Here is a 25,235-nt window from a genome sequence, read left to right on the forward strand (position 1 = left end):
TATTCGTTAACACTCAAACGAACATAAATAATTTATAAAATAAATAACAACACGTATATAGATGCAGAAGCGCTCTCAGAAGTGCAGTTTAATTATTACATGTATACAATCACATAATTCAATTTTCTTGTGTTCTTTTTCTCTACAAAAACAAAACAACACATATTAGCAAAATATTTATATATATATTTTTCATAAAACCAAACATTTATGACTATCTTTGAGGGCGGGTGGGTGGGGAAACGTCTGCTTGCACTGAGAGAGAGCCTTCGAATGACTTAAAACTCAATTCTTTACCAAATCGTGCGTACCTTACGAGAATACCTGTAGAACAGGTTTTCTATAAATATAATAACCAATCAAATTGGTTAGTCTTCATAACAAACACCAGGTAAACACGTGTTCGATCGAAACACGTGTTGTAATACCTTCAATAAATACATAAGTGTTTTTAATATGTACTTGCAACCACCCCGAAAAGTAGCATTAATCGTATGTCTCAGCTTATAGAAGGGTGTTGCACCTTACATACATTGGTGCAAACTGATTCCTTAGTTTTTAATTGCACTTAAGGTATGGATTAATGAAATAGAGCGATGGCACTAGACTACAAAAGAGTTACCCCTCTTTCAGGTACATGCAAGAGGATGTACAAATGACATGGTTTACTCGAAAGCTACCTTAAAACGAAAGTAGCCAGAAATGTTTAAAAACAATTAATGGATGGATGTGTCTGTCCTCGTTTTTTGTTCAATTTTCAACAATTTATTTCTTTGATAAAGAAACAATAGAAACGGTTTTCAGTAAAACCTTTTGTTCCGCAAACCTCTCAATAGATGTCAGTTTTTTAAATACGGGTTTTTTCCTCCAATAGGTAAACTGTTGAAATGTTTAATTTGAACCACGTAGATAAGATATATTTTCTAGTCTGTAAGACTAAGAAGAAACTGTTTTCTTTTTGATAAGGCTTATTCAAACTTTAGTTCAACCCAGACTGATCTATTAAATTATTTATCATGTTTTCTTGCACGGGCAAAATTGAAGGATAGTTATCTTTCAAAATGGCGCTACACCCGATTAAAACCCTATGGATCAATACGGCATTATTCTCCTGCTTTTGTAGATTTTCAATGACCCGAAGAAATCCGGTCGATAGCTCTATAGGTAATCAAAGTTTAACCAGGAAGAAAAAATACGTCTGAACGTTTAAACCATTCCATAGTCACATTCAAGTGAAAAGAAGGGGACTGCTAGAGTAATAAACTTCCTGAATCTCTTTTAGAACTAAGGATTTAACAATTTGGGATTTTTTCCAGGTATGTTTATTAATTCTAGAATATTACTGGAAAGTATTTCTCCTGAAGGTTGTTGATATGTGTTAAAATGTTTTTTCCACAAATTGTTAAGATATATTTTATTTTGTTCAGACTTATTTTCAAAATGCACTTTTAAATTTTTTTTAACCCCCTTCCAATACTTTTACTTTGGATAAATAATTAATTCAATTTGTGAAGAATTTAAAGTTTGTCTTTAATTTGATACAAAGACAAGCGTCAATTTATTCATGTTGCACGGGTGAATTGAATGAAAACAATTACGCCTTTGTTGTATTGTTTTAGAATGTGAAATCACAAGGAGATGAAAATGAGTGACCCGGACACTGCATCCACTTCTCGCGAGGACGAGACTACTCTGCGAGAAAAAGACGTAAGTTTTCAACACATTGCAGGAATTTCATTGTCCATCCACACGTAGCAATGTCGGTTTTTCGTAATGGAAATAACGGGGGTGGGGGTGGGGGGGGGGGGACGGAATCTTCCAGCAAACATATGTTGGATCGATTCCTAACAGTACACCATACAATTCTTGTCTTATTAACTTAAGTATGTGCATGAAAGGGCCTCTTTCGGCATACGCGCAGTCTATGAGTCTGTCGGGTGAGACCTTAGTACTGGGTCCATTGTATGTTTTGTTTCAGATCGCATAACAGACAAATATTTAAATTGTTACAAGTTCTAATTTACGCATTAGTGACGAACGGGTAGAGACATTAAGAAGTTTGTGTTGAAAAGATCGATTTTTTTGGAGGGGGGGGGGGTAATTTTTCTAATTTAAACCTGTTGTTTGTTCAAGCTTGGTTGCTATTTAAAATAACTGATAAAAAGATAAAAACGTGCAGAACCAATTTCTAAAAAAATTGAAGGCGTGTTGAATTAGGGAGTTTACAAAATGCAGATATAAATAAGACATATTTTTTTTCATTCTGAACACCTTACACTTTAGCCGATTATAAAACGTAAATTACGAATATTCAATTAAATTAATTGCAAAAAATGTCGATTTTCATACAAATAAATATACCATTAAACTATTATTAAAGAATATTTTGATCCAACTGTTTTATAGATAATTTAATTTACGACTCAATATGAAACAATTCAAAGGATCTTGGCGGTCAACGAAGAAGTCATCAGATCTACCTTAAATTTTAACATAATAATGATTTTAAAGCTGTTATAATATCTGTATAACTGTAATATTTGAATATTTTCGAATATTCCCATACAGACCTCTTCTGTTTAAGGAAATCAATAAAGTCTAAAATTGTCTTAAATTTGAGAGCTAAATAATCAATTCCATATCGTTGTAAAAGGTTTATAAAATGTAAATTACAGTCGACATTCTCAGTCAATGAAGATTCACTTCCTTCTAGTATGTAAAAAAAAATGGCGATTGTTTGGATCAACATATTTAATTTGCTTGTTATTTGTTCAAAGAAATTATAATACATGCATTTCTCTGTTTCTGTGGACAATATATAAAAAATAAACAAACATGTTTATAGCAAAATGTATGTCCACAAAAAGGGACAATTTGTTGAATTATAAACTATAAATTTATACCTAAGAAAGCTGAATGGTCAACTAATTAACCATCACGTGTTCCTGCATATTTAAAATGTGATTTATCTGACATTAAATTAGTGTTTAAGTAAAGAAAAAAGTCCTTATATCTGAGCGTTAAAATTCGAACAACTCCCTTTATCTTTTCACAAAGGTTTTTTGTAAAGAAGATACAAATGGTCACGAATACCGAGGTCTCTTAAAGCTCTTTCAAAGTTTATTATGCGATCCCGATTCAGATGGACAAACATGCCGTATCTGAATATACATAAGAAAATTCAATTACATTTGAATATGTGTGTAAACATACAGTGTTTTTCTGCGACGTTATTCAATCTCTTCGCAAACAGACAGAAAGCCAGACATACGAAGCGACAGACTGAACAATACCATTTCTATCTTACGGGGTACGAAAATATCAAAAAAAGAATTTCAGTATTATGCATGGGGTATACAAATACTTGAATCACTTGAATCAATGTGTATTGCTTGCCAGTTTTATTACGCAACAATAAAAATGTGAGGATTATATAGACTTGATCAGATTCCAAGTTGTAAAAAACTTAAACATGTAGAAAAAAATCGATAATATTGCTCATTAAAATCTTGCCTCTATTTATTGTGTCACTTAGAGGTTAAAACTTTGAGTTATAGACTAAAGACGTAAAAATTCTACATGATGTGCTTTGCCTTAATTCACCTGATGTTCGTCAAAGGATAAGGTTTATTATATCTATGGTTTAGATTAAATTTTAAGTAGTTTCATCCAATATAAATGTTGACCGATGCAGACCTACTGGCTATCTTTAATTATGTGTGCATTATTATCCTTTTAAGCCCCCCCCCCCCCAAAAAAAAAAAAAGAGAAAAAATATAATAGTAAAAAATAATAAAATTAATTATTACAAAGTTAGCCTTTACAATTAAACACGCAATATTTCTTTTATTCATTTTTCTCACGTTGAATAATTCTCTACTGCAAAAAGCAATAATTTACCTATCAGAAACAACGGTAAAAACTATTGGCACCTTACCAACAGCTTGACAAATGGAGTTTACGACCCATTACATACTGCAGAAGTTGTTTGACAAGCGCATGCAGTTTGTAAAGATTGATCAAGATCATCGGGAAAAAAATAATAATCAATCTTAGAAAACCAATAAATTTATGCTTGTAAAGGACCATGGTCTGAAATTGCTCAAAAGTGCAGTGTTCCATGCGGTGTTCCGTGCATTCAATGCAAATAAAAGCTAGAGGCCCAAATGCATGTGCACATAGTTAAACTGGATTTCATTGAAATTTATCAAACTGATTAAAATTCTAGATATAAAGGTTGGACGCGGATAACGATATAATACAGTATAGAAAGTATTAATACGGCTATTCCAACTGATTAACGCCATTTAGTCAATAAAAGGTTTAAATGCTATGATGCATCATGCGAATATTAATTAAGCAAGCATTAAGTAGTGCAGAAGAAATTTTAAAATGCATTATCTGCTCACGCCTAATTCAATTATTTTTAATGCAGTTATCACTTCTTTCATACCCCGATGATCAACCAACGACAGCAGCATTAATGTAAACAGTTTTAAACAACATCTGTATAAAAACTTCTCCTCAATTGTCTATAAAAGAAATGCAAAAAATATTCAATATGTGTATGTTTTAATAGTAATAAGTAGGTTCAAGGAAGTTAACTATATAAGCAAAGCATTTCAAACTGAAACATACTGATTTTGACATACAAAACTTTATGTACTATGTCAAAACTAATACTCTAGCCACTATACTCGTAGAATTTATTTACATTTTGAAATTTATTTGTCTTTATGTTGCATTTCAAATTAAAACATATTTATTTTGACATACTTCACTAAATAAATGTCAGATGTAAAAAAAAGGGTCAATTTGAATTAGTTTGTACTATTAAAATGAATGTTTAAATGATTATTTTTGCATTTATTATACAATTGATTGTTTTTCATTCAATTTCAAATGTTAATACTAATTATAAGCTTAGTTTTACTCCCCATACTTTCAAATAAATAAAGTACAATATGAAGTATGTGAATACCTTTGTCACAATATCTTTTAAATCTAAAAGTACATTAGAATTTAAGGATGAATATAGATCGACTTTTTTCTTTTCCAGGATTTCAAATGGTCATTTGATCAAGCAAAATTTGGCGCGAAATAATAATAAAAAAATGCCTCCGTGGTTTGTCTCAATGATTAAAAAATGTATTATTTTTAATACACGCTTTTAACCACAACTTCTATAGTTTTTTTAAATCAATTGTTCTTTCTTTATAGAATGATCGTATTAAAGTTCCTACTAGATTATGATTTTTGTAAATTACCATACGATCAAAAAAAAAAAACAATAGACAAAGTACCATGATAATCATTGGATAACAAACTTATGATAAAGCATCATTGATTAAACTGGCATACCGCTATCATACATACTCATTTGTTTTAATTTTTCGTCCATTGAAACAATGTTTGCTGCTCATTTAAGAGATAGCTAACACTTATAGAACCTACACTGCTTCTAATTTGCACCCAAGTTTCTCGGTAATCAATGTCGCTCTTGTGTGCTTTAGTGATGCAAGCCATATAATTCTTTCTCTTTGACAGATTCTCGCAATTAAACTTCTTCGAGCCATAAGAGAGAAGAAAGTCTCGGAGGCGAAGAAAATATTGACAGAAAACCCAAACATACATTACAGAGATAAGGTAAATCATACATAAAAACGGACTTCGAACTCTTGCACATTATCTACGAATATGAGTTCATATTGTACTGTTTTGAAGCAACAAAGAAAAAACCATAGAGAAGTTCCCTAGAAAATGTCATTGTTTTTTAATTTCCTATTTTTTTTTAGGTCACAGTAGCTCATATCCCAGGATATGTCTCATTTTTATATTTTAGAAATACGTATATCCTTGTGCTTTAACTATCGACGCCACTAAATCCAATGTGGTTAAAAAGTCGAGTTTATTTAGTATTTTGACATTTGACAGATAAAATAATAAATTGCATATTATCATAATTGAATACATAATAAATTTCAGACCGGATGCCAAGGTTTACACTATGCAGCGCAAGAAGGTTTTCTAGATCTAGTCAAAACACTGATAGAGGAAGGAGCACATGTCAACTGTTTTGATCAAGTACGTAAATGCAAGTCTACAATCGAACAGTTCAATATATCTTATGGGGGATTTAAATCACCATTTTGGCCTGTAGAACAATATTTTACACGCATTCTGATATGGATTTTAAATGCCACCTCATTGTGCAAAACAAATACTGTTTGTTTGTTACTCTGTTGTCCTAAAAATATATTTATATTTGATTTCATGTTTACATTGTGGTCTTTAAAACCTTGTTCGAAGACAAATTGCGCCTACATTCATATGAATGCCAATTTTTTTTTAGCATATCATAGAAGTTTTACAAATTTACAAGGGAGACTAATTATATACTTTCAATGAGTCAATTAAAAAAAAATTTTTAAAAAAATCCTTGAGATTGAGAACAAGAAGACTATTTGTTAGAAGGAGGTGCACGAGTATGCGATCCTAACAAAAAAACTAAATAAATGAGAAGTAATTATGTATAATTTTTATAGAAAAGTGCATTTTTAAGAGTACATGGTAACATTGCGGTTTTCACTTCAAAAAAGATCTTTACAGCAAAACTTTCAATTTTTTTAATAATAATTATAAATTCAGCCAATTCTCACAACAATAAAAATGTTCAAGATTCCTGAACCATTTCATTAAAGTTAAAACAGCACATAATTTTTTCACGTGTCGTTTAAATCATGATGATTTTTGAAAAAATTAAATCATGTTAAACAGTTTATTAATAAAGAGTCAACGAGCGATTGGGTGTTTTGCTTTTTAAACATATATCATTGCCAATCTATAAGTAGGACGAATTTGTTACTAAAATGTAAAACCATGAATGATTGATCTTTCTTTGATACATTAATTCGATTCTACAGGCAAATTTTCATTAATTTATGATCTATTGCTTGCAAAACTTACATATAGTAACAGTAAGAAAACAAACTGAAATCTTTAAAATCATTTAAAGAAATTAAATTATACTACATTTATATGTTGCCATATTTTTTATGAATTTTTTTTTTACATACACCAAATGCAAAGGTTGTAAAAAAGGAATGCTGAACTTTTCAAAAGAAAACATGTTAGATACATGTAAGTATTTGATACTCAGTCTGATATTTTTTCTTAAAGAATGGACAATCTCCTCTACACAAAGCTAGTTCAAGGGGTCATGTAGACGTTGTGATACATTTAGTGGCCAATGGAGCCCAAGTTGGATCGTTGGATTGGGTAAGTATTTATCTATTAGTCTTGAAAACTGTTTATTTTGTCAGAACGCTAAATATATAAATTTTAATATAGAATAATAGAGATTAAAGCAATTTTCAACTTATTTGTATCTTTTTGGGGGGAGAAAAATCAACAAGAAATGAATTAAAAGCTATACAAAGAATTCACTCAAAAATTGGTAGAAAAAATGAAATTTAGGTAAACAAACCATATTTTTGCATAGTTTGAGCTTTGTTGAATGCTGGACATTCATAATTAAAAACTTCCGCATTATTGATTGCCATCTTTTGGACAGAATAATCACACCCCATTTGAGAAAGCAGTAATATCACGTTCAGTTAATGTGGTGGAGATTCTTCTCATGTTTGGAGCGGAGCCAAACCTGCAGGATTGGGTAAATAGACATTTGTACAGTTACAATACTGATGTTATTGAACATATTTGTTTACAAATGGTTAAACGCTCCCCCGTGTTTTTATAAAATGTTGATTTCTTTAATGCGTCATACAGTGTTCATCAATGGTTTATCTCATTTACGTGCATACTCATATTTGCCCACTTTTAAAACGTGTTTTCTTCTTTAAGATAACTCTAAATTAGAGATAAATTATGTCGTATGTTTTATTTTAAGTCATGGACGATGGAAAAGTTAGGAGAGAAAGAAATAAAGATCCAAGAACTCATCACAGACCACGTCCCACTAGTGCCCGGATATAAATACGAGTAAGTCCCATGGATAATACAGCGTTTCTTTGTTTTAAACTACGGTTTGCAAAGATTTCTCTTATAATGATCTAAAACCTTTAGCGTAATTAGTTTCTTTCCATTAGTCTTAAAAGGTTGAAAAAACTTATATGATATGAAAAATTACGTTTCAATTCCTTCAAATAAAAAAATCTTTACCAACAACTTTACAAATTGATTTGTCAATTATTCAGTGATTGTTTCTTTGTTTCTTAGTAATAATTTACAATTTCAACATTCAAGACAAACTTTTTACATCAAGTAACAACCTTTAACAAAATTCAGTGTTCTATTTCTTTGCAAATAAATTTTGACATGCAATGGGTATACTTACATGTAGCAGAAGCTAAAAGTTAAGAGAAATTACAGATCAGTGTGTGTTGGTAGACATGTTTAAACTTATTGGCGAACCAAAAAAAGTTGACACTGGCATCTTGTTATGAACGTGTTTAACAGCACATTTCAAATTCTCACGTTTGTTTCATTTTCATTTACACTTTTTTGTCGCATATGTTACAGGGGTATTCAATTTGAAGTTGTCTGTGCCAAGCCAAATGAGGACATTACCCTTGAGAAATTACGACTGACACTCTGCGCCATAGATGTGCGGAACTCCTTTATTTTCTTCTGTCGAAAAATGCAATCCGAGTACACAGAACTGAAATCACTTTTGCACGAGGATCAGACACCATACAGTGATATGTTTGAGCTTCGGACATGGGGAGCCACTCGGAAAACCTTGTCGCTGAAGGTTATTGTAGAAGGAATTCCGAAATGCAACGAACATCTGTTCGTCGTATCACATGATAGACAAGTAGGACGAGTTGATAACTTCATTAAAAACGAAGATGAAAATGTAAGATTAAAGGCATTTAAAAATTTTACAGTTACATTGAACAGTCCCCTGCAATTTCAATTATTTACCATATTGTTTCTTTTATAAACAGACGACAGAAGTTACGTTGACAATAAAAATGAACACCAAAGGACCAACACAATTTGCTATTGCCAGCGTCTTTAAGAAAGAAACATTCGCAATTTCGGAAGATGAAGTCGTAATTAAGCCAACTGCCGAACCAGAGGCGGAAATTGACATTCCAAAAGGAACGTTCGATAAAGCAGCCGAATTACAACTTAATGTACCTCTTTTTCTTCCAGATATATGATTATCATTATACAAGTAATAGATTAAACAGATATCAGAACAACTGTTTAACTGTTTAAATAAACAGTAATTTTTTTCAATTTCTTAGCGTTGACCATTTTAAGATTATCAAATGGGTATATGTTTATTTGAATAACCTTAAGAGTACATGGCATTTTTATAAAAAGATATCAGACTTTGATGTAGTGAATGCATGCGAGATATCATTGTTTTTTAAGGTGGTTGACACGAACGATGTCAACGAGGACGAGGAGGACGAGTCTGGACCTCTACTGATGACAAACGTCATCGACATGTCCATGAGTGATGGTCAACAACCCAAAGAGGAGATAGTGATGAAGCTTCCTATCCACAAGAAAGGAAACGAGGTGGAGGAGATGTGTGTTTTGGCAACATCAGAAGAGGACCCAGATGATGTAGATGATTGGGAGGTAGAGTCAACGTCAAATCAGTTAAATTCGTAGAGGCTTATTTTCGCGACAGTTAGTAATTGTGGACTGTCGATTTTCGTGATCAACTTTAAATTGTCAAAAACTAAAATTAATGATGGTCATTGTGCAAAGATATGCAAATATCAACTTACATACATTTACATAATGCCCAATAAGATTTTGAAATCGAAAATATGATTAAAACTATATCAGGAAAATGCTTAAAATTTTTCTTTCAAGAAACTATATGAATAACAATTTAATTTTGTTATAACTATTTCAACCTCGTGATATAACATTCAGTCTAGTTATGAGCTACAGTGCTATCTTTTTTTTATAACATTGCAATAGTCTTGATAAAGTAGGATGATTTAAAAATTTATAACCACGATTTATGGAGATAAGAAAATTTTGAGAATCAGATTAGAGCCATGTGTCAGATTGCTTTTCAATCGTTGCAAATATTTGCGACTTCTGAATTTTATTCTGATTATAATGATTATTTTTTTTCCATTTCATCATAAGGTACACTCTACAATTTTTATATCATAGTTAGTATTAATTCGTATCTAAAATAAATTTTAGGTTATTGAGGCTCAGACAGATTCAAAAGGAAAGGCTGCTGTCTTCAAGATAAAACACTTTTCTATGTAAGAAATTCTGTTTGCTGATAGACATTCATTACAAAATATTTTATCCTGAAATAGTTTCAAACTAATATTTTTTTAACCATATATATAATAGCATCATTATGCATTATGTCATAGTCAAATTATCACAATTCACAAACATTTTATTTTAATAATGAATTCATCAGTTATGATTTTGTACATTTATGCACACAAGTATAAAAAAATAATGCAAGCATACTGCAACTAGCTTTTAGTTATTTTTTATATGCAATATATGCATTTTGCATTATAATCCTTTAAACATGCAAGTAATGTTGTGGGAAAATAGCAATTAAGCACAATCACGTAGGCTTAAATCGTTAACTCATTAATTTCAAACATTATTTTCACAAATGACATGTCCCATTTAGTCAATGTTCTCCAAGTCATTGTTGAAAGAGTTTAAGATTTACAGCTATGCTGGAGCCAATAAGAAGAAAGTTTTGGAGGACAAACAGGCAATAACAGAAGCCATTGCACGGTCTATCAAGAAGGAGAGGAAGGTGGAATTTCGACTTTTTACCAGATTGGAACAAGAAAGAGGAAAGTTTCAGTTTATCTTAGAATGCTGGACTCCAAAAAAACTTAAAAAAGGCGGAAAGTCCAGATTTGAGAACGATGGATGCGAGGTCATAGACTTACCTGCAAAATTGTACATCGTTGATGAGAACCAGACTTTCAAGGTACTTTGATAAGGAGTTGTTTGTTTAAAAATATTCTTTAAGGACCTAAAAACAAAATGAAGTAGTATAGTGTTAGCAACACTTACTTAGTAAATAAAAATATGATTCTTGCTACGATCAATTGCTACAATGTAGTAATTTTATTTAAATACGACTTACAGCAATGACAATACATTTGAAATTATTTGGATTACATAACGATTTAAATATTTTGTAAACTGTTTTTGCTACATAATTGTAAAATTATCATTTTGCTTTCAACATAATATTGTTCTTGGATAATTTTCATATTTTAAATGTTGCAATGTATAACTAGCACACTATAATGTAATTCTATTAAGAATTGCAACTATTTATGTATGTTAATTAAATGTTTATTTTTATTTTATCTCCGTGAAAATTTTTTTTGAAAAAAAAATTACGAATAAACTTGATATTCTTTTAAAAAACCCTGAAATAGTGTCTGAGCTATATGTACATACCCATGGAAATTTAATCATTTGAGAAATTATTCAAAAGCAGCATTCAATTTGATTTCATTAGTTTTTAAACTCGGAATAACTTTCATGCGTTTAATTTGAGCCACCTTTTTAACTCAAATTCCGATTGCACTTGGTTTTTTTATCATCAAGAAAAACTGCATCGCAGAAAAATAAAATTTCTTTAGTGTAACGACATATTTATTTACTGCATGGCTATAAAGACAATAGCAAGTTTATTTTCCCCTAAGACAGCAACTACATGAATATCCCGATCATTTTCTTTGTTAAATAAGGAACCCTATGTGAAAATTCAAATAATAATAATCATTCTTTTAAATATTTTTCTGTAGATAAAATCTGAACCAAAATATGATTTATCAATGGCTTTTAAGCATTTGGTTTTTTTTGTTCAAACAGTTGAGATTTAAAGGCAACTGCAGGAAGGTTTCAAGTGAAAACACAACAAAAGTGAAAGAGGAAGGCAACAACGACGACGAGACGAATGAAGAACAAAATGAAAATGAAAACGAAGATGCAGACTCTGAAGATAATGACTTTGTTATATTGGACTTCGTAGGTAAAAAAGGTAAGGTTCATGTAATAAAACATTTTTTTTATCTCAAACAAAATATGATATGCAAAAACATGTCATATATGTTAACATATTATGACAATTACCGGGACAATCAAGAAAACTTTCGATCGTGTATTTGGTTACGGACATAGTACACAAGTTTAATATCATAAATGAAACCTCCTAAGAATATATTTGAATTACTTGCCTACAAATTCTTGAGACAAATCGTTCAGAACTGTTAAAATTACCTAGATTTTATGTTTACGATAATTCAAGCGACAAGCGATAAGCACGAGCTATAATAATTGTGAAGTCATGAAACAGAATTAACGTTTTCGCTATTCTATAGGTTCATGTAAGGAAACATATTTTCAAATGTAAATATTGCATTGTGACGTCACGTTTTTCCCTCCGTCTCAATTCGGGTGTACAAAAATTTACACCCGGCTTGTTAGCTAATCAAATTTTGTGTTGCAAGCTACATCGGATTTTTTTTTATTGTGCTGGCACGTGATTGGCGAGAAAAAAAATCAGACATGTTTAATAGAATTTTGAAAATGAGTACTATATATATAATTTATGCTTTTTAGGTTATTCATTTACTATTGTGGACATGATTGTTCTTGATACGGAGAAGCCTAGTGGAAAGGTGATCATTGATAAGGAAATTCGAACCATAGAAATGATTGAGCAGATAGTTAGCGAGCCAAGTGGTATCTGCAAAGGAAAGGGTCAGGTGGTCCCCGTAGAAAACATAACATTCCACTATGAAGACCTAGCAGAGGTTGCATTTGGAGTTAAACTTCCACCACCACCTAAGCCAGTGAGAGAGCGTAAGAGCTTAGTAAATCTAGTGGGCCTCTGTTTCAATATACAATAAAATAAACTATATGTATTCTTTATATAAATTTTAGATATGGCTTATTGAGACAAACACTTATTTAATTTCCATTATAGAACTTGATTTTGATAAAACTAACTCTTTTTTTATAGCTACAGACATTCAAATTCAGTCTTTGGTGGAAGAGAAGAAATTGGAAGAATTCGTCGAAAAAACGGACGCAGAATATCCTAGTAAGTTTTGTATAATTCACCAATCGCTCCTTTTACTAATCATTATTTATCATTCAAAGGACTTATCTATACTAACCCACAAACGTAGTCTTACAGTGTTAGTGTTGACACTTTTTATGCAATTTGCGTTTTTAAGGCTTTGTCCCGGGCATGGACATGAAAAACCTTAAGTCTATTGGTGTCCAATTGAACACAGAGGAAGCAAGAATATTTGGTAAAAATTTAGGCCTCAACAACGACGACATTGAGGACTTTATGAAATTACCTTTTGGGGCTGTTTTCATGATACGAAAATACCGAGGCAGACGGCCCCATTATTCTCAAAAAGTGAGCATAAAAAGAGCTCTGGAGGCGATTGATCGCCACGATCTTGTTCCGCTTATCATGCCCGAAGAGGCAGAGAAAAATACCAATGCTGTTGCACGGGATGTTGACAATGGAAAAAATGATATAAATGGTACGCCAGATGACAAAGACGTCATAAATGAAAGTGATACAAATGTAGAGAAATCAAACGAGGAACCAACAGCACAAGAGAATAGTAGCGTCAAAGAAAACGTGCAAGATATTGAAGAGACATGTGTTCCAGCACAATTTGATGAAAAGCAAAACGAACAATTCAATGAAACAGTTGGTCTGGAAAACCACCAAAACGACGAATGAACGAAAAATCATTCTCTTACTATTGCATTTACAAAACTTTCAAAGATAAACATTGCATTGAATATGATTTTTTGTCGTTGGATATATACGGCATTAACTAAAGAACATTTACTATATGTTAAATCATCAATTTTATGTTATTTGCAAAGCTTTGTAATTTGTTGGTCTTTTTTTTTCTGGAGAATTTGTTATTGTTATCTACGGGTACACATGATTAGGTTTGTTAGTGGTTTTATGGTGTTTGAAATTGTACATGTATTTTAGTGAAATTGATTCTTGGTGAACTTTCGTGCATTGGATAATTTTAATTTCTTTCATATTTTTGTTTACTTTTTCAGCTGATAATAATCAAGGTATTTTGAATTTAGTATGTTCTGAGCACTACACCTTCATTTCTTCAAGAGTGTTATTTCATGACAAATGTACTTTTCTGTTCACTGTTTAGATCTAGACACTGTTTTAGCACCTTCTGTTTGAATTTGTATCATTTCCGATCTGATGTTTCAATGAAAAATGATTTTATAGCGTTGACTCGTAGACATAGTGTAGAAGATACTTGCTGTATACACTTAAATTTTCATATAGTCTCAAATTCAAGTTCAATATTTCACACTTTTACCTGGTTGTTATTGCACGAATTCCTAATACTAGTTTGTGATGTTATATTCTAATAAAACTCAGTATTGTTAGAATTGTTATTAATATTTGGAAGGCATAGCCTTTGTAAAAGACCCAATTTATATATTATTTTCCTTTTAAAAACAAATAAACTAGCAAACTTCCGATATAGAATGCAATTACTTTGAGGATCAAAAAGGGCACCTCAAGACGACTTTCTTTCTGGTGATGGAATGAACTTTGTGTGGTGCAATCAAAGCATCAGGCTTTCTATCCTTACCTCCCTGCAAAGAACATGGCTTTATTACCGTAGATATGATCGATTTTCCTACAAACAGATTAGTGCAAACCTTTTCTATTACCGCTTCAGACTATTGCGTGCATTATTCAATCCAATTTTTGCTTCCACGAAATGTATCCTATAGAAGTGCATAAGAATTTATCATCAAAATATCACTGAAATAGAAAAGAAAAAAAATTAAAAACACCTTGTTATTAAATCGCATCCAATATTATACATGTAAGCAGATTTCACGTTTCAAATAACCTCTCCTTCAAATTAGAAGAAACAAACCATGATAGAAATATGGATAACCTTGCATCACACACAGAGCGGGTGTCGTCCACAGCTGGTAAGTAAATGTGGTACTCGGAAACTCATAATATCACCGTTGTTTGACTTTTAATGTATTCCAAATTGCTCATATTGACCCAAAAACTAAAATATATAAAATTCTACTTCCATAAAAAATAATTCACATCCCACATAATATTACTAATTAACCTAAATTCTGAAAATAAAATTTTAAAAGATGGAAAGTATAACTCTAGAGTGCCAAATCTAACCAAAATTTAATTATTTTGATCTTATGATTAAATTCGAAACGTGACTACTACGAATTATTGGAAGATGCATTGCAAATTAATCAATGTAGTATCGATGCAAACAAGCAATTACTGTATATTCCTCCGCATTTTTTGACGTTGACATGCAAAATGTTGATAAATATATTACATTGATATTTCATGTAAGTATACCACAACATAACAAATTAAAACATTTGCACAAACATGAAAGGACCATGGATCACATCGTAAACCTAAGAAACATAAATCAGTTTTAAGGAGCCATTCACTTATTATTGTATGAAAAGATTTTCACAGTTTTCTCCATACATTCTTCTTTTAAACATTAAGCCCCTTTTAGTAACTTAATGATTTCATAATTATTTCACATTTTGAGCATTGCAATTTTCATAGAGATGTTTAACAACTGTAACATAAATATAAAACTGTGCACCCATTGTGTGTTGTCCAGAGGCTACTCTGAACAATTGAGAATCATTATGAAATTTGAGTTTTTTGAGAATCATATGAAGAAAACCCACCCCCTCCCCCAACCTTCCCCCTCATTGTGGGTTACCTCTAACCCGAAAGATCATGATTTTAAAAACTTGAATCACAAAATGCTTCAACACAAGTTACCGCTTTTCTGGCTAATTGGTTTTTAGGTAGAAAATTTTAGAAGAAGACTACATATACCTTTGAACTAGGGATGTCAACGAGTACTCGAGAATTCGACTATCGCTCGGTCACAGCGATCATCGACTAAAATTTTCTTAGTCGATTACTCGTAATAAAGTGAATAGAATTGAAAAATATTCTTTTTTTCTTAACGCGGTAGATTTTTTTATACGAATGTTGATAACAGTTTTTCTTTTATTGACATGTTTGATCCGCAAGTTACGCTTCTCTTCCATCGATGCCCCTGGTGTATTTTTGAAGCGGATAATAATTAATCTCTTTTGATTTACTTAGACAGACACAAACCGTTATTTGAGAACAATCTGTGTTTCCTCCAAGTTATACATTGGATGAAATGTTTGTATAATCAAAACTTTAATCATGTCAATAATAATCTTTCGGCGTTTGTTTTTATAATCATTAAACTCTGATTGTTGATTAGGCACGGACAATGACTTAGTACCGTGGAACAGGGTCTTTTTTGATTTGCCGAAGATGATACGGAACTCAATTATATGTAAGAGTCATGAGAAAAAAGGAAAAGCCAGGCATTTTTTAACGGATATTTAGATAAATTACTATCAAATTTACTTTAAACCAAATACATTTAGTATATGTTATCATAAGTTTGTAAATATTTTTTAATTTATGATGATATCAATGTGGCAGTAACATTTTTTGATTAAAAAAAGACTCACAGTTTCAAATACGCTTAAATCATCGAGTACTCGACTATCGCGCTACTACAGCCTCCGGTCAATCGACTAAGCCAACCGAATAAAACTGACATCTCTACTTTGAACACATTTAATCGCCTCCCATTACGGCCCCACCTTACCCTTTAGGATTATAATGTAAACAAACTTGAATCTCTACTACTTAAGGATGCTTCCACAGAATTGACTGCTTTTCTGGCCAATTCGTTTTTGAGAAGAAGATTTTGAAAGATTTTTCTACCTAGATGAATTTGAAATAATTTGACCCACAATTGTTGTCGAAACCTACACCCGAGATTTATGGTTTGAACAAACATAAATCTACACCACCTGAAGATGCTTCTATACAAGTTCTAGCTCCTCTGAGTAATTGGTTTTTGAGAAGAAGATTTTTGAAAAATACCTACAAATTCATTTGATTATTCTTTATCTATCCTTATAAGGGGTGTTAACGTTTTTAACTCACTTAAACCTCATCACCCACCAATACTTTGTGGAAAGATTATTTGAAATTGAAGACGGATAAACAGACAGTGAGACAGAGGAACGACAGACAAGGTCGGGTGGCCAGCAATGAAATATTCAGATCTGCCTCTAGGTTTTAAGCATGGATAGTCTTAGCCAGTATATCAATTAAGCATGCAAAAATTTTAAAAGACAAATTAAATTGAATATTATCCTATATTCTTAATGCAGAGCTTTTCTTTTCAAAAAGATCAACATAACCAAAAATGGCCAAGCCATACAGTTCTAAGACCGATGTTTTGTGAATGTGTGATTAAGTCAGAGATACCAGATTTAACAAAAATAGCGAAGGGGAGACAACTACAGCATTTGTATAATAAGCAATCATAAAAAAGTTCCAAAAATGTACAATGATCAATACTACATTAAAAATCTAATGAAATATATGTATTGCGTATATAATACAAAATTTTAATAAAATGTAAAGCAATATTGAACCAAAAAAATAAGATAAGAAATCATCAAGTTTTCTACCCAGATTTAACCAAATACCCGTTTAAAAACCTTTCAGAGCTTAGAATACCGGGAAATCTAACTTTGATCATCACATAACTCAATCATGCCTATAAGATCTAACATAATTTTTATGTTAGGTAGACCTTGTAATATACACGTAGTCAATCTATTTAGCTCTATCAGATTTCATTGAAATCGGTTGATATTCAAATACGTCGGAGAAAAGCGGACAGTTTAAACACTGATTACAAATAATAGGATACATTTTATTTCATGAACCAATAAATATTGCAACTGATGTAAAAGACAGATACTATGCCAAAGCAAACACTGTGAATAAAAGCACTTATCATTATTGTTAAAAAAAACACACGCTTCATAAAACTAGTATTATCTCAATCACCAAGTATAAAGAACAAAAAGGAGATCAATACACACGAATTGTAACGATTAAAAATCGTCTGTCAACAATCATGTTTTGATATATCAAAACAGTCTTATAAAGGCACAGAAACACCTTTAAAGTCCAAAGCTTCCCCATTTTCTAAATAAAAACTACAAATCTTTATTTTCGACAAAAATTTCATCACACTGCAATGTGTGCAAGAAAAAAAATCTAAATGGCATTAGCTCAGAAGGATGTCAAGAAAGTATATGATAAATAAACATTAAAATCTCGATACCTTTGAACTGAATCAGATCATAATGATAAGCACGCTTTGAAATACCTTCTCCAATTACAATAGACGGTACCTTATTTCGTTCATGCACAACAGTGCACGCAAAATGACCTTAATGTAGAAACATTATAGAACTGCAGAATAAATTAAGCTAACATGATGTTATTTAACATAAAGTAGAGATTTCTTTGTATTTTTTATACTGAGTTTAATAGACAATGCACGGTAAAACCGAATAATTCTATATCTCATATATTAATAGATAAAGAAAAAAATCGCAGTTGTAATTGACAATATCATGAATAATTATTTCAAATTTTATGTCCAACATTGTACTTTTTAATAAATATAAACTTGGTGATTTTCGTCAGATTCTGTTGAAGTGAAAGAGGAAGAGGACATTATGTCTCGAATATCAACTCCTGAAATAAATGACGATACGGAAGGTAAGCGAATATTATAATATAAATTGTTATATCAAATTTACTGATTTATTACAAATTTTGTATACTGTGCATTGCATAACGTTTTGCTTATCTATTTGATTTTAGAACACACTGAAGCAGAGAAAGAAGACGAGCCAGCATTGAGAACACCAACTCCCGAGAGCGATGAACCCACAGAAGGTAATGTATTCATATACATAGATGAGTTATATTTATATGTTAAAAAACATAAAGGTGAGGATGCCTGTTAAGATGTGTAAAAAACACATCCAACAGCTGGGCGATAGATATTACTGCAAGTTACTGTATAGTGCATGTATTTTGCAAGTAATGAATAAACAGTGTAAATGTTTTGTCAGTTTGTGTATAAAGAATAATTTAGCCCTAGTTGTAACGCGGTGTATGATTAGATGGAAAAAATAACTTAACTTGTATAACCTGGTTTGCACGTAACAAGACACGTCACAATACACGAACGTCCAAAATGTACTAATATGCTTGACGTTACGTTTGAATTTTGAACAGATTAATATCATTTTTTAAAGCAAAACGCACTCAATTTGTACAATTAATTACAGAAAATAAAATTATAAGGTATGAGCTCAAGATTTACCCAAGTTATAGAATATAACCTAGGTTGGAGAAATTAACACTTCCGTATTATCCGCTTTGCGGATTATAAAGCGTAAACTACCCAAACCCAGGTTATACTCCTATAACTTGGGTAGACATTGAGTTCATACCATAATTAATAATTATACAGTTCCTATAAACGATTGACTTCTCAAACTCCATACTATTTGCTTAAATTCAGTATAGGAATATATCTTTGAGCATATAAAATTCGAAAATTAAGTGAAACACAAAAAACAAAATACAAGCCAAGTTGATTAAAGACCTTGGTTTTTAATAGAAACTAAACATTTGCAAACAACTCAACGCTTTTAATATGTGCAAAAAAACCTTTTTACTTTTGTTTACCAATGAAAAGTTCTATGATTTGGCTTAATATTTTTTGGCGTAAAATGCTGAATATTCTACAGAGGATATAAAAGAAAGAGAACATGAAGTGCAGAAGCTAGTAGCAATGGGACTCAACGAAAATACGGAGCGTTCGTATACATTCTTATAAATATTTGTAAAAACTGTTTTATCTTTTTTTCAATCTTGATTTGCATGTAAATAAAACGTGATTAGAATAACAATATTTTCAATAAATGTTGACATTAATCCAGATTTATGATCAAGAAAAGTAAGTTCATTAAATTGAGTGGTTTTCCCCTTCACATTTTGTACTTTAATGAACATTTGAATCTAAAAATTGCACTCTAAACAATCATTAGTGTATTATATGTTAAATATGTTTTATTTCAGCACAATATGAATTTATATGTAGTTTTCTGTCTCTGTAACATTACAGTTTCCTACTCGGTTTTAAATCCATCTAGTATCACCTCTCTTTGTAAATGTTTGTCCATGGAAGAAGCAGGACTTTTTGGACTTCAGCTAGGGCTGCCATTATCCATAAAGGACGATCTGTTTAACGCGGCTAACCCTGCAAAGGAATTGGCCTTTAGACTACTTGGGATTTGGAGTGGATCAAAACATAGTTCTCGCCGAGTTAGAAAGTATGTTTGATTTTGATATAATTTAGTCTTAACTTCAAAGATTTATTAATAAGATCTTATAATTTAATTGATTGTTTTTAAATATTGTACTTCGTTTCTTTTAGAATTCAAGAAGCACTTCGTCGGATTAGCAGGGACGATCTTGCTCTTGCAGTTGGAGTAGCATTTGAAAATGACTTACCGTTCACTTAAAATACTCTATCATATCTCTCTAGGACGTAGAGTCGATTTATCACACTGCAATAAATTTGGAATTTATTGACAGTTCACTGTACGAATTAATGTATTATTATTGTTATTATTATTATTTTATTATTTAATTATTGTTATTAGTAGTATGCATAAGTCGCATATTTTATATGGCATGGTGCACAAGCTTGTAAAATTTAAGTTATTTTATGTATAAGGAAAAACCCCAAAAATGTTAAAGTAGTGATGACAGTTAACTGGCAAATCCCCCAAATATTTCACGAAGAAAATAAGAATTTATTTCATCAGATCTGCACTAGGAAATCTATGTATCTACCGTAAATCGAATTCTCACGATTTAAATGTAAAGTATAGTTGATATTTCACCTTAGATGTTAGAGTCACAATGGTCTTCTCCTCACAATATTTAAAAAATCAGAAACAATGTTTTGTTATTATTTCACTGTATTTGATCGCTTATGAAAATGACACAGATCATTCATATGATATATTTCAAATCCATCCATAGGTGTGATTTTCTCCTAATTTAAATCCATTTTTCTACTTGAACAGACAACAACATTTGAAATAATTTATTTCAAATAATATTTTTTTAAACATGTATATACATTTTAGAAAACTTGTTAAAAAAAATAAACATTTTTATGTTGTTCAGTTCTTGTTTGATTTTAAAACATCAACTTGTTTATTGCAAATTTATTCTTTATATAGTTTTTTTTTGAAATGGGCTGAAAAGTGACAAAACCGTGGGTAAAAAAATCCATCAGGGTTTTCTAAGAAAATACTGGTCAAAAGAAGTGCTCAACATCAAATTTTGTTCGATTCGATTATGAGTAATTGTTGAATAGAATATTTTACTGTCATATATTGAAGAGCAAAGGTCATGCATAATTTTGTACGTTCATTTTTATGTTACATATAAGGAAAAAGAAATGATTTTCCTGTTATTGTTTTTATTTGATGTTTTGGTTACACATCCTCCTTGAGAATTATTCTTTTATGTCTGCCATTGTTGTGTTTGATATGCTGAAGAAAGTATGGTTTCCAATAAAATATAAACCTGATGTTATATATCTTAAGCCTCACTTTTAATGCTTCTTCAAATATTTTCTTGCAAATGATATTTTAGCAATATGTTGCTGTTTGCTTCAATAAGAAAAAATAATATCTTTTATTTCGCTATCGTTATATCGCAATTTAATAGCATCAAAATAATAACATACTACTCAATCATCAGCTTTTTTAATCATAATAAATAATAAAATTTCGAAGTTAATTTTTTTTCTTTTAATCCTGAACAAATCAAAATTTTATCAAAGTTGTAAGCATGAAGACTCTTAACTGAGGAATTTCATAACGTGACACATTGAAAACAAATTTTAATATAAAATAATGAAAAAAAACTTCTTTCGACCTTGAAAATAAACAATCATAATCTATAGGTCAGATGTTCAATGATATACTCATGTCCAGCTTGGTTCATTTTAATGCTAAAATTTATAGTTGTTTGTTTCATCCTAGGAACATACCGGTATTTGCATATTTGCAGATGGATATGATAATTAACTATTTTCACGACATTGGTTTTTCCTACAGTTATGCAGTAACGAAGAAAAAGTTTGCAGATCAACCTGCTCAGCTTCAGAAAGTGGTAGAAAGCATCAATAATTCACTCAAGGAAACGAAACGTGTTCATTTTCTTGTTATGACAAAGTGGGATTTCGATGTAAGTTAAAGACACTTGTCATTTGATTTTATTTATTCCTTAAGGATGCAGCCGTGTAAAACTGTATATTTTGATTATGTTTCCGTAAAAATCTTGAAAAGACTCTTTTGCAGAAGAACCTTTAATAACCTTTTATATAATCTAGCCACATATATCTTATTTTCATTTGAGTAATAGTAAGAAAACAATAAACAATGAAACGCTTATGCTTATTTAATTAATTTTTTGTTTTTATTATCAGTTCAACATTATAATGTACGTGTACCGATAGACATATTCTGTGATTAGAACTAAACTTACTACCTTATATATTTTCATTCAACCATATTTGTAAATTGTTTTACCTTTTTGTAATATCCAGAGTCATTTTGATGTCGTAATTGAGATTATCCGAAAGAAACAATCTAAAGACAGAAAGAAACATTGGACAAAAGAAGGATATGAAGCGCTCGAATTGTCAGAAGAATGTATTATAAAAAAGAAACAAACTTTTAAAGTAAATGAGTAATATATGATTAATACAAACAGGTCAAATACATTTCTTTCTGACAAAACTTTCATTTTTAAAATTTGGATCAGAATTAGTGACTAAATCAATTAAGTGGCATTGAGGTACCTACGTGTATAAGTCATCTTATATGTTTGAATACATTCGTCATTAAAAAGAGCACTACACTGAAACGCAAATATATGGTGCATACAATTCTATCGCGAGGTGGTTTGCAATTATATTTCGTATATTTTAGATATTACTAGGAGGGGATATTGAAAAAGATGTTGAGACACAAAAAACAATAGAGTACCATCACAACCGCCAGAACAATAGCATTGTGGCTCGAGTTATAATTCAGAACAAAGTAGAAGAACCACAAGTAAATGTTGATATATTGAAAGGAGAAACCGTTTTGTATGAACAAAACGTCGTTGTAAATGAACGAATGGATGGCTTTTGTAAGCGTCAGAAGACAATTACTGAACAGGGAGAACAAATTGAATATGAGGGCTTTCAACAGATGAGCGTAAATTGTATATTTCCTAATGGTGCGTAGACATTTCTTCTTCTTGTTCTTCTTCTTCTTCTTCTTGATAGCTGAAAGCACAGTCATGTAGTAATGTAAGGTCTTCATGTGAATTTCTTTCTTTAAACGTTTTTAACTTACAAGTCAAAGGAAAACATACCTTAGGGAAACTAAAACATTTAAAAAACTAATACGAAGGACAAATGCATGTTTTGTGTTCGCTTACTTCTTATATCTTTAGAATTTTATACATATATTATATTGTTTTGTCACATTTCATCATTTTATAAATGGCAATTTTGAAAACAACCCAAAGTTTAACCAGATGTAAATCCACCAGTTTCATCAACGTGTTGGTTAAGTTTTCTTGTCTCTATTACAACACACTTGTTACTGGAACAGCACGATTATAGTTAATTTCATAGGTGCATTGCTACACTTAATTGTACATGCGAGTTATAACTCGTACATGTACTCATTAAAATGTTTTCTCGAACAGCCAGTCTTTAATGTTTTGTTAATGGTCAAATTAAACAATGAATTAAGAATAATATCTATATTTTTTCAATTACAGTATCATATCCCGTGTTGGATGCGCCCAGTCTTCAATTACTCTGTAACTGCTTCAGTTTGGATGAAGCGGGAATGTTTGCACTTCAAATGGGTTTCCCGTTATCAATTAAAGAAGATCTTTTTAAAGCACAATTTCCATCAAAGGAACTCGCAAATAGGTTGCTTCGTATTTGGAGAGGAACCAGACACAGCCTAGATAGAATCAAGAAGTAAGTAGTATTATAAGAGTAATGATAACAATATTATTAATACCAGAAGTCTATGTACAACATTTATTTTCTGAATCTATTTATAAACACTGTCTGTCTATTACGAAAAGAAGTAAAACAGAAGTTACAAGTATATTTATATAATCCGTGCATCTATTTTTTTTAAAATATAAAATTACATTATCTTTAAATTGTTGTAAATATATAAAGGTTCAAATCACCAAAAGTTTAGATGTTTCTTGTGAAAATGAAAAAGTATATCTGTTTTAATATTTATTGTATAAACTAGGTCTGCTTTTTGTTCATGAATATACTTAATCTTAAGTCTTAACACTGCTGTGTCAAAACTGCCTTTTCACAGAATTTTGCATGGCTTGGCAAGGATTAATAGAGGGGATTTGGTGGACGCCTTCGATACAGCATTCAATGAAGATCTTCCCTTTCCCGAAAATTTGAATGTTTAATTGATCACTTCATTTAAAAAAAATGTTGAGATAATAACTGCACGGACAGATTTGTACACGTTTTCATGGTTAACGTTATGTTCGTTTAGTGTATATACATGTATGTATTCATGCTTGATATTTAAAAAGTGACACTTTAATTTTTATATTTTTATTTTTGAAAAAAAAAATTGCTTACCTGGATGTTGTTTATTTCATAAGTGTATTATTATAGAGACAAAGTTATAGAAATATTAACTTCAAGTAGATGATATTTAATATTTTTTCAAGTCAAAGGAATGTCATTTTTATAAATATTTCAATGTAACATATTTATAAACCAATTTGATTACAATATATATATTTTTTCACTGCTTACGGGGGTGTATGGCCATCTTGTACATTGGGAAATAAAAAAAATATCCGCGCCAGGCAACGCATAATTAAGTTTCAATTGCAAAAATTTTCTTTTGAAAATCAGTTGTAAATCTGTTATTCATACAACAAAAACATTTATTCATACAACAATGTTTTTTTAACGAACTCTTTTAAATCGTGCCACAATACCATAGGTGTCAGAACTAGAGGGGGGGGGGGGGTAGGGGTAAGCCCAACTTTTTTGCAAAATTATGAATAACCATGACCAAAAACCTGTGTTCTTCATGCTTGTCAAGATTTCTGATAAGTCTAGCCC

At 30.9% G+C, this 25,235-nt stretch overlaps 2 protein-coding genes across 4 annotated transcripts; both read left to right on the plus strand.

The window, feature by feature from the left end:
• Window positions 1–1,160: 1,160 nt before the first annotated feature.
• On the plus strand, window positions 1,161–24,711 carry LOC105322636 (uncharacterized). 2 transcript variants are annotated; one of them, XM_066074178.1, is made up of 16 exons: window positions 1,161–1,316; window positions 1,620–1,707; window positions 5,548–5,646; window positions 5,986–6,084; window positions 7,180–7,278; window positions 7,574–7,672; window positions 7,910–8,001; window positions 8,542–8,878; window positions 8,970–9,161; window positions 9,406–9,618; window positions 10,204–10,268; window positions 22,168–22,297; window positions 22,659–22,793; window positions 23,044–23,338; window positions 23,891–24,098; window positions 24,460–24,711. In XM_066074178.1, exons 2-16 carry the CDS (start codon window positions 1,639–1,641, stop codon window positions 24,560–24,562), a joined length of 2,235 nt encoding a protein of 744 aa, XP_065930250.1. In that variant the 5' UTR covers window positions 1,161–1,316; window positions 1,620–1,638; the 3' UTR covers window positions 24,563–24,711. The 2 variants fall into 2 exon arrangements, with proteins under 2 accessions (XP_065930250.1, XP_011419769.3); XM_011421467.4 differs by lacking the exons at window positions 22,168–22,297; window positions 22,659–22,793; window positions 23,044–23,338; window positions 23,891–24,098; window positions 24,460–24,711 and adding exons at window positions 10,705–10,972; window positions 11,872–12,040; window positions 12,622–12,864; window positions 13,025–13,105; window positions 13,242–14,460 and having other exon boundaries at window positions 1,162–1,316.
• On the plus strand, window positions 14,947–22,091 carry LOC136272511 (uncharacterized). Of its 2 annotated transcripts, XM_066074189.1 has the most exons (6): window positions 14,955–15,018; window positions 18,659–18,733; window positions 18,839–18,913; window positions 19,777–19,845; window positions 20,154–20,361; window positions 20,466–22,091. In XM_066074189.1, exons 1-6 carry the CDS (start codon window positions 14,973–14,975, stop codon window positions 20,551–20,553), a joined length of 561 nt encoding a protein of 186 aa, XP_065930261.1. In that variant the 5' UTR covers window positions 14,955–14,972; the 3' UTR covers window positions 20,554–22,091. The 2 variants fall into 2 exon arrangements, with proteins under 2 accessions (XP_065930262.1, XP_065930261.1); XM_066074190.1 differs by lacking the exon at window positions 19,777–19,845 and having other exon boundaries at window positions 14,947–15,018.
• Window positions 24,712–25,235: the final 524 nt, after the last annotated feature.

The sequence above is a fragment of the Magallana gigas genome, chromosome 10, assembly GCF_963853765.1.
Source record: "Magallana gigas chromosome 10, xbMagGiga1.1, whole genome shotgun sequence".
Lineage (NCBI taxonomy): Eukaryota > Metazoa > Mollusca > Bivalvia > Ostreida > Ostreidae > Magallana > Magallana gigas.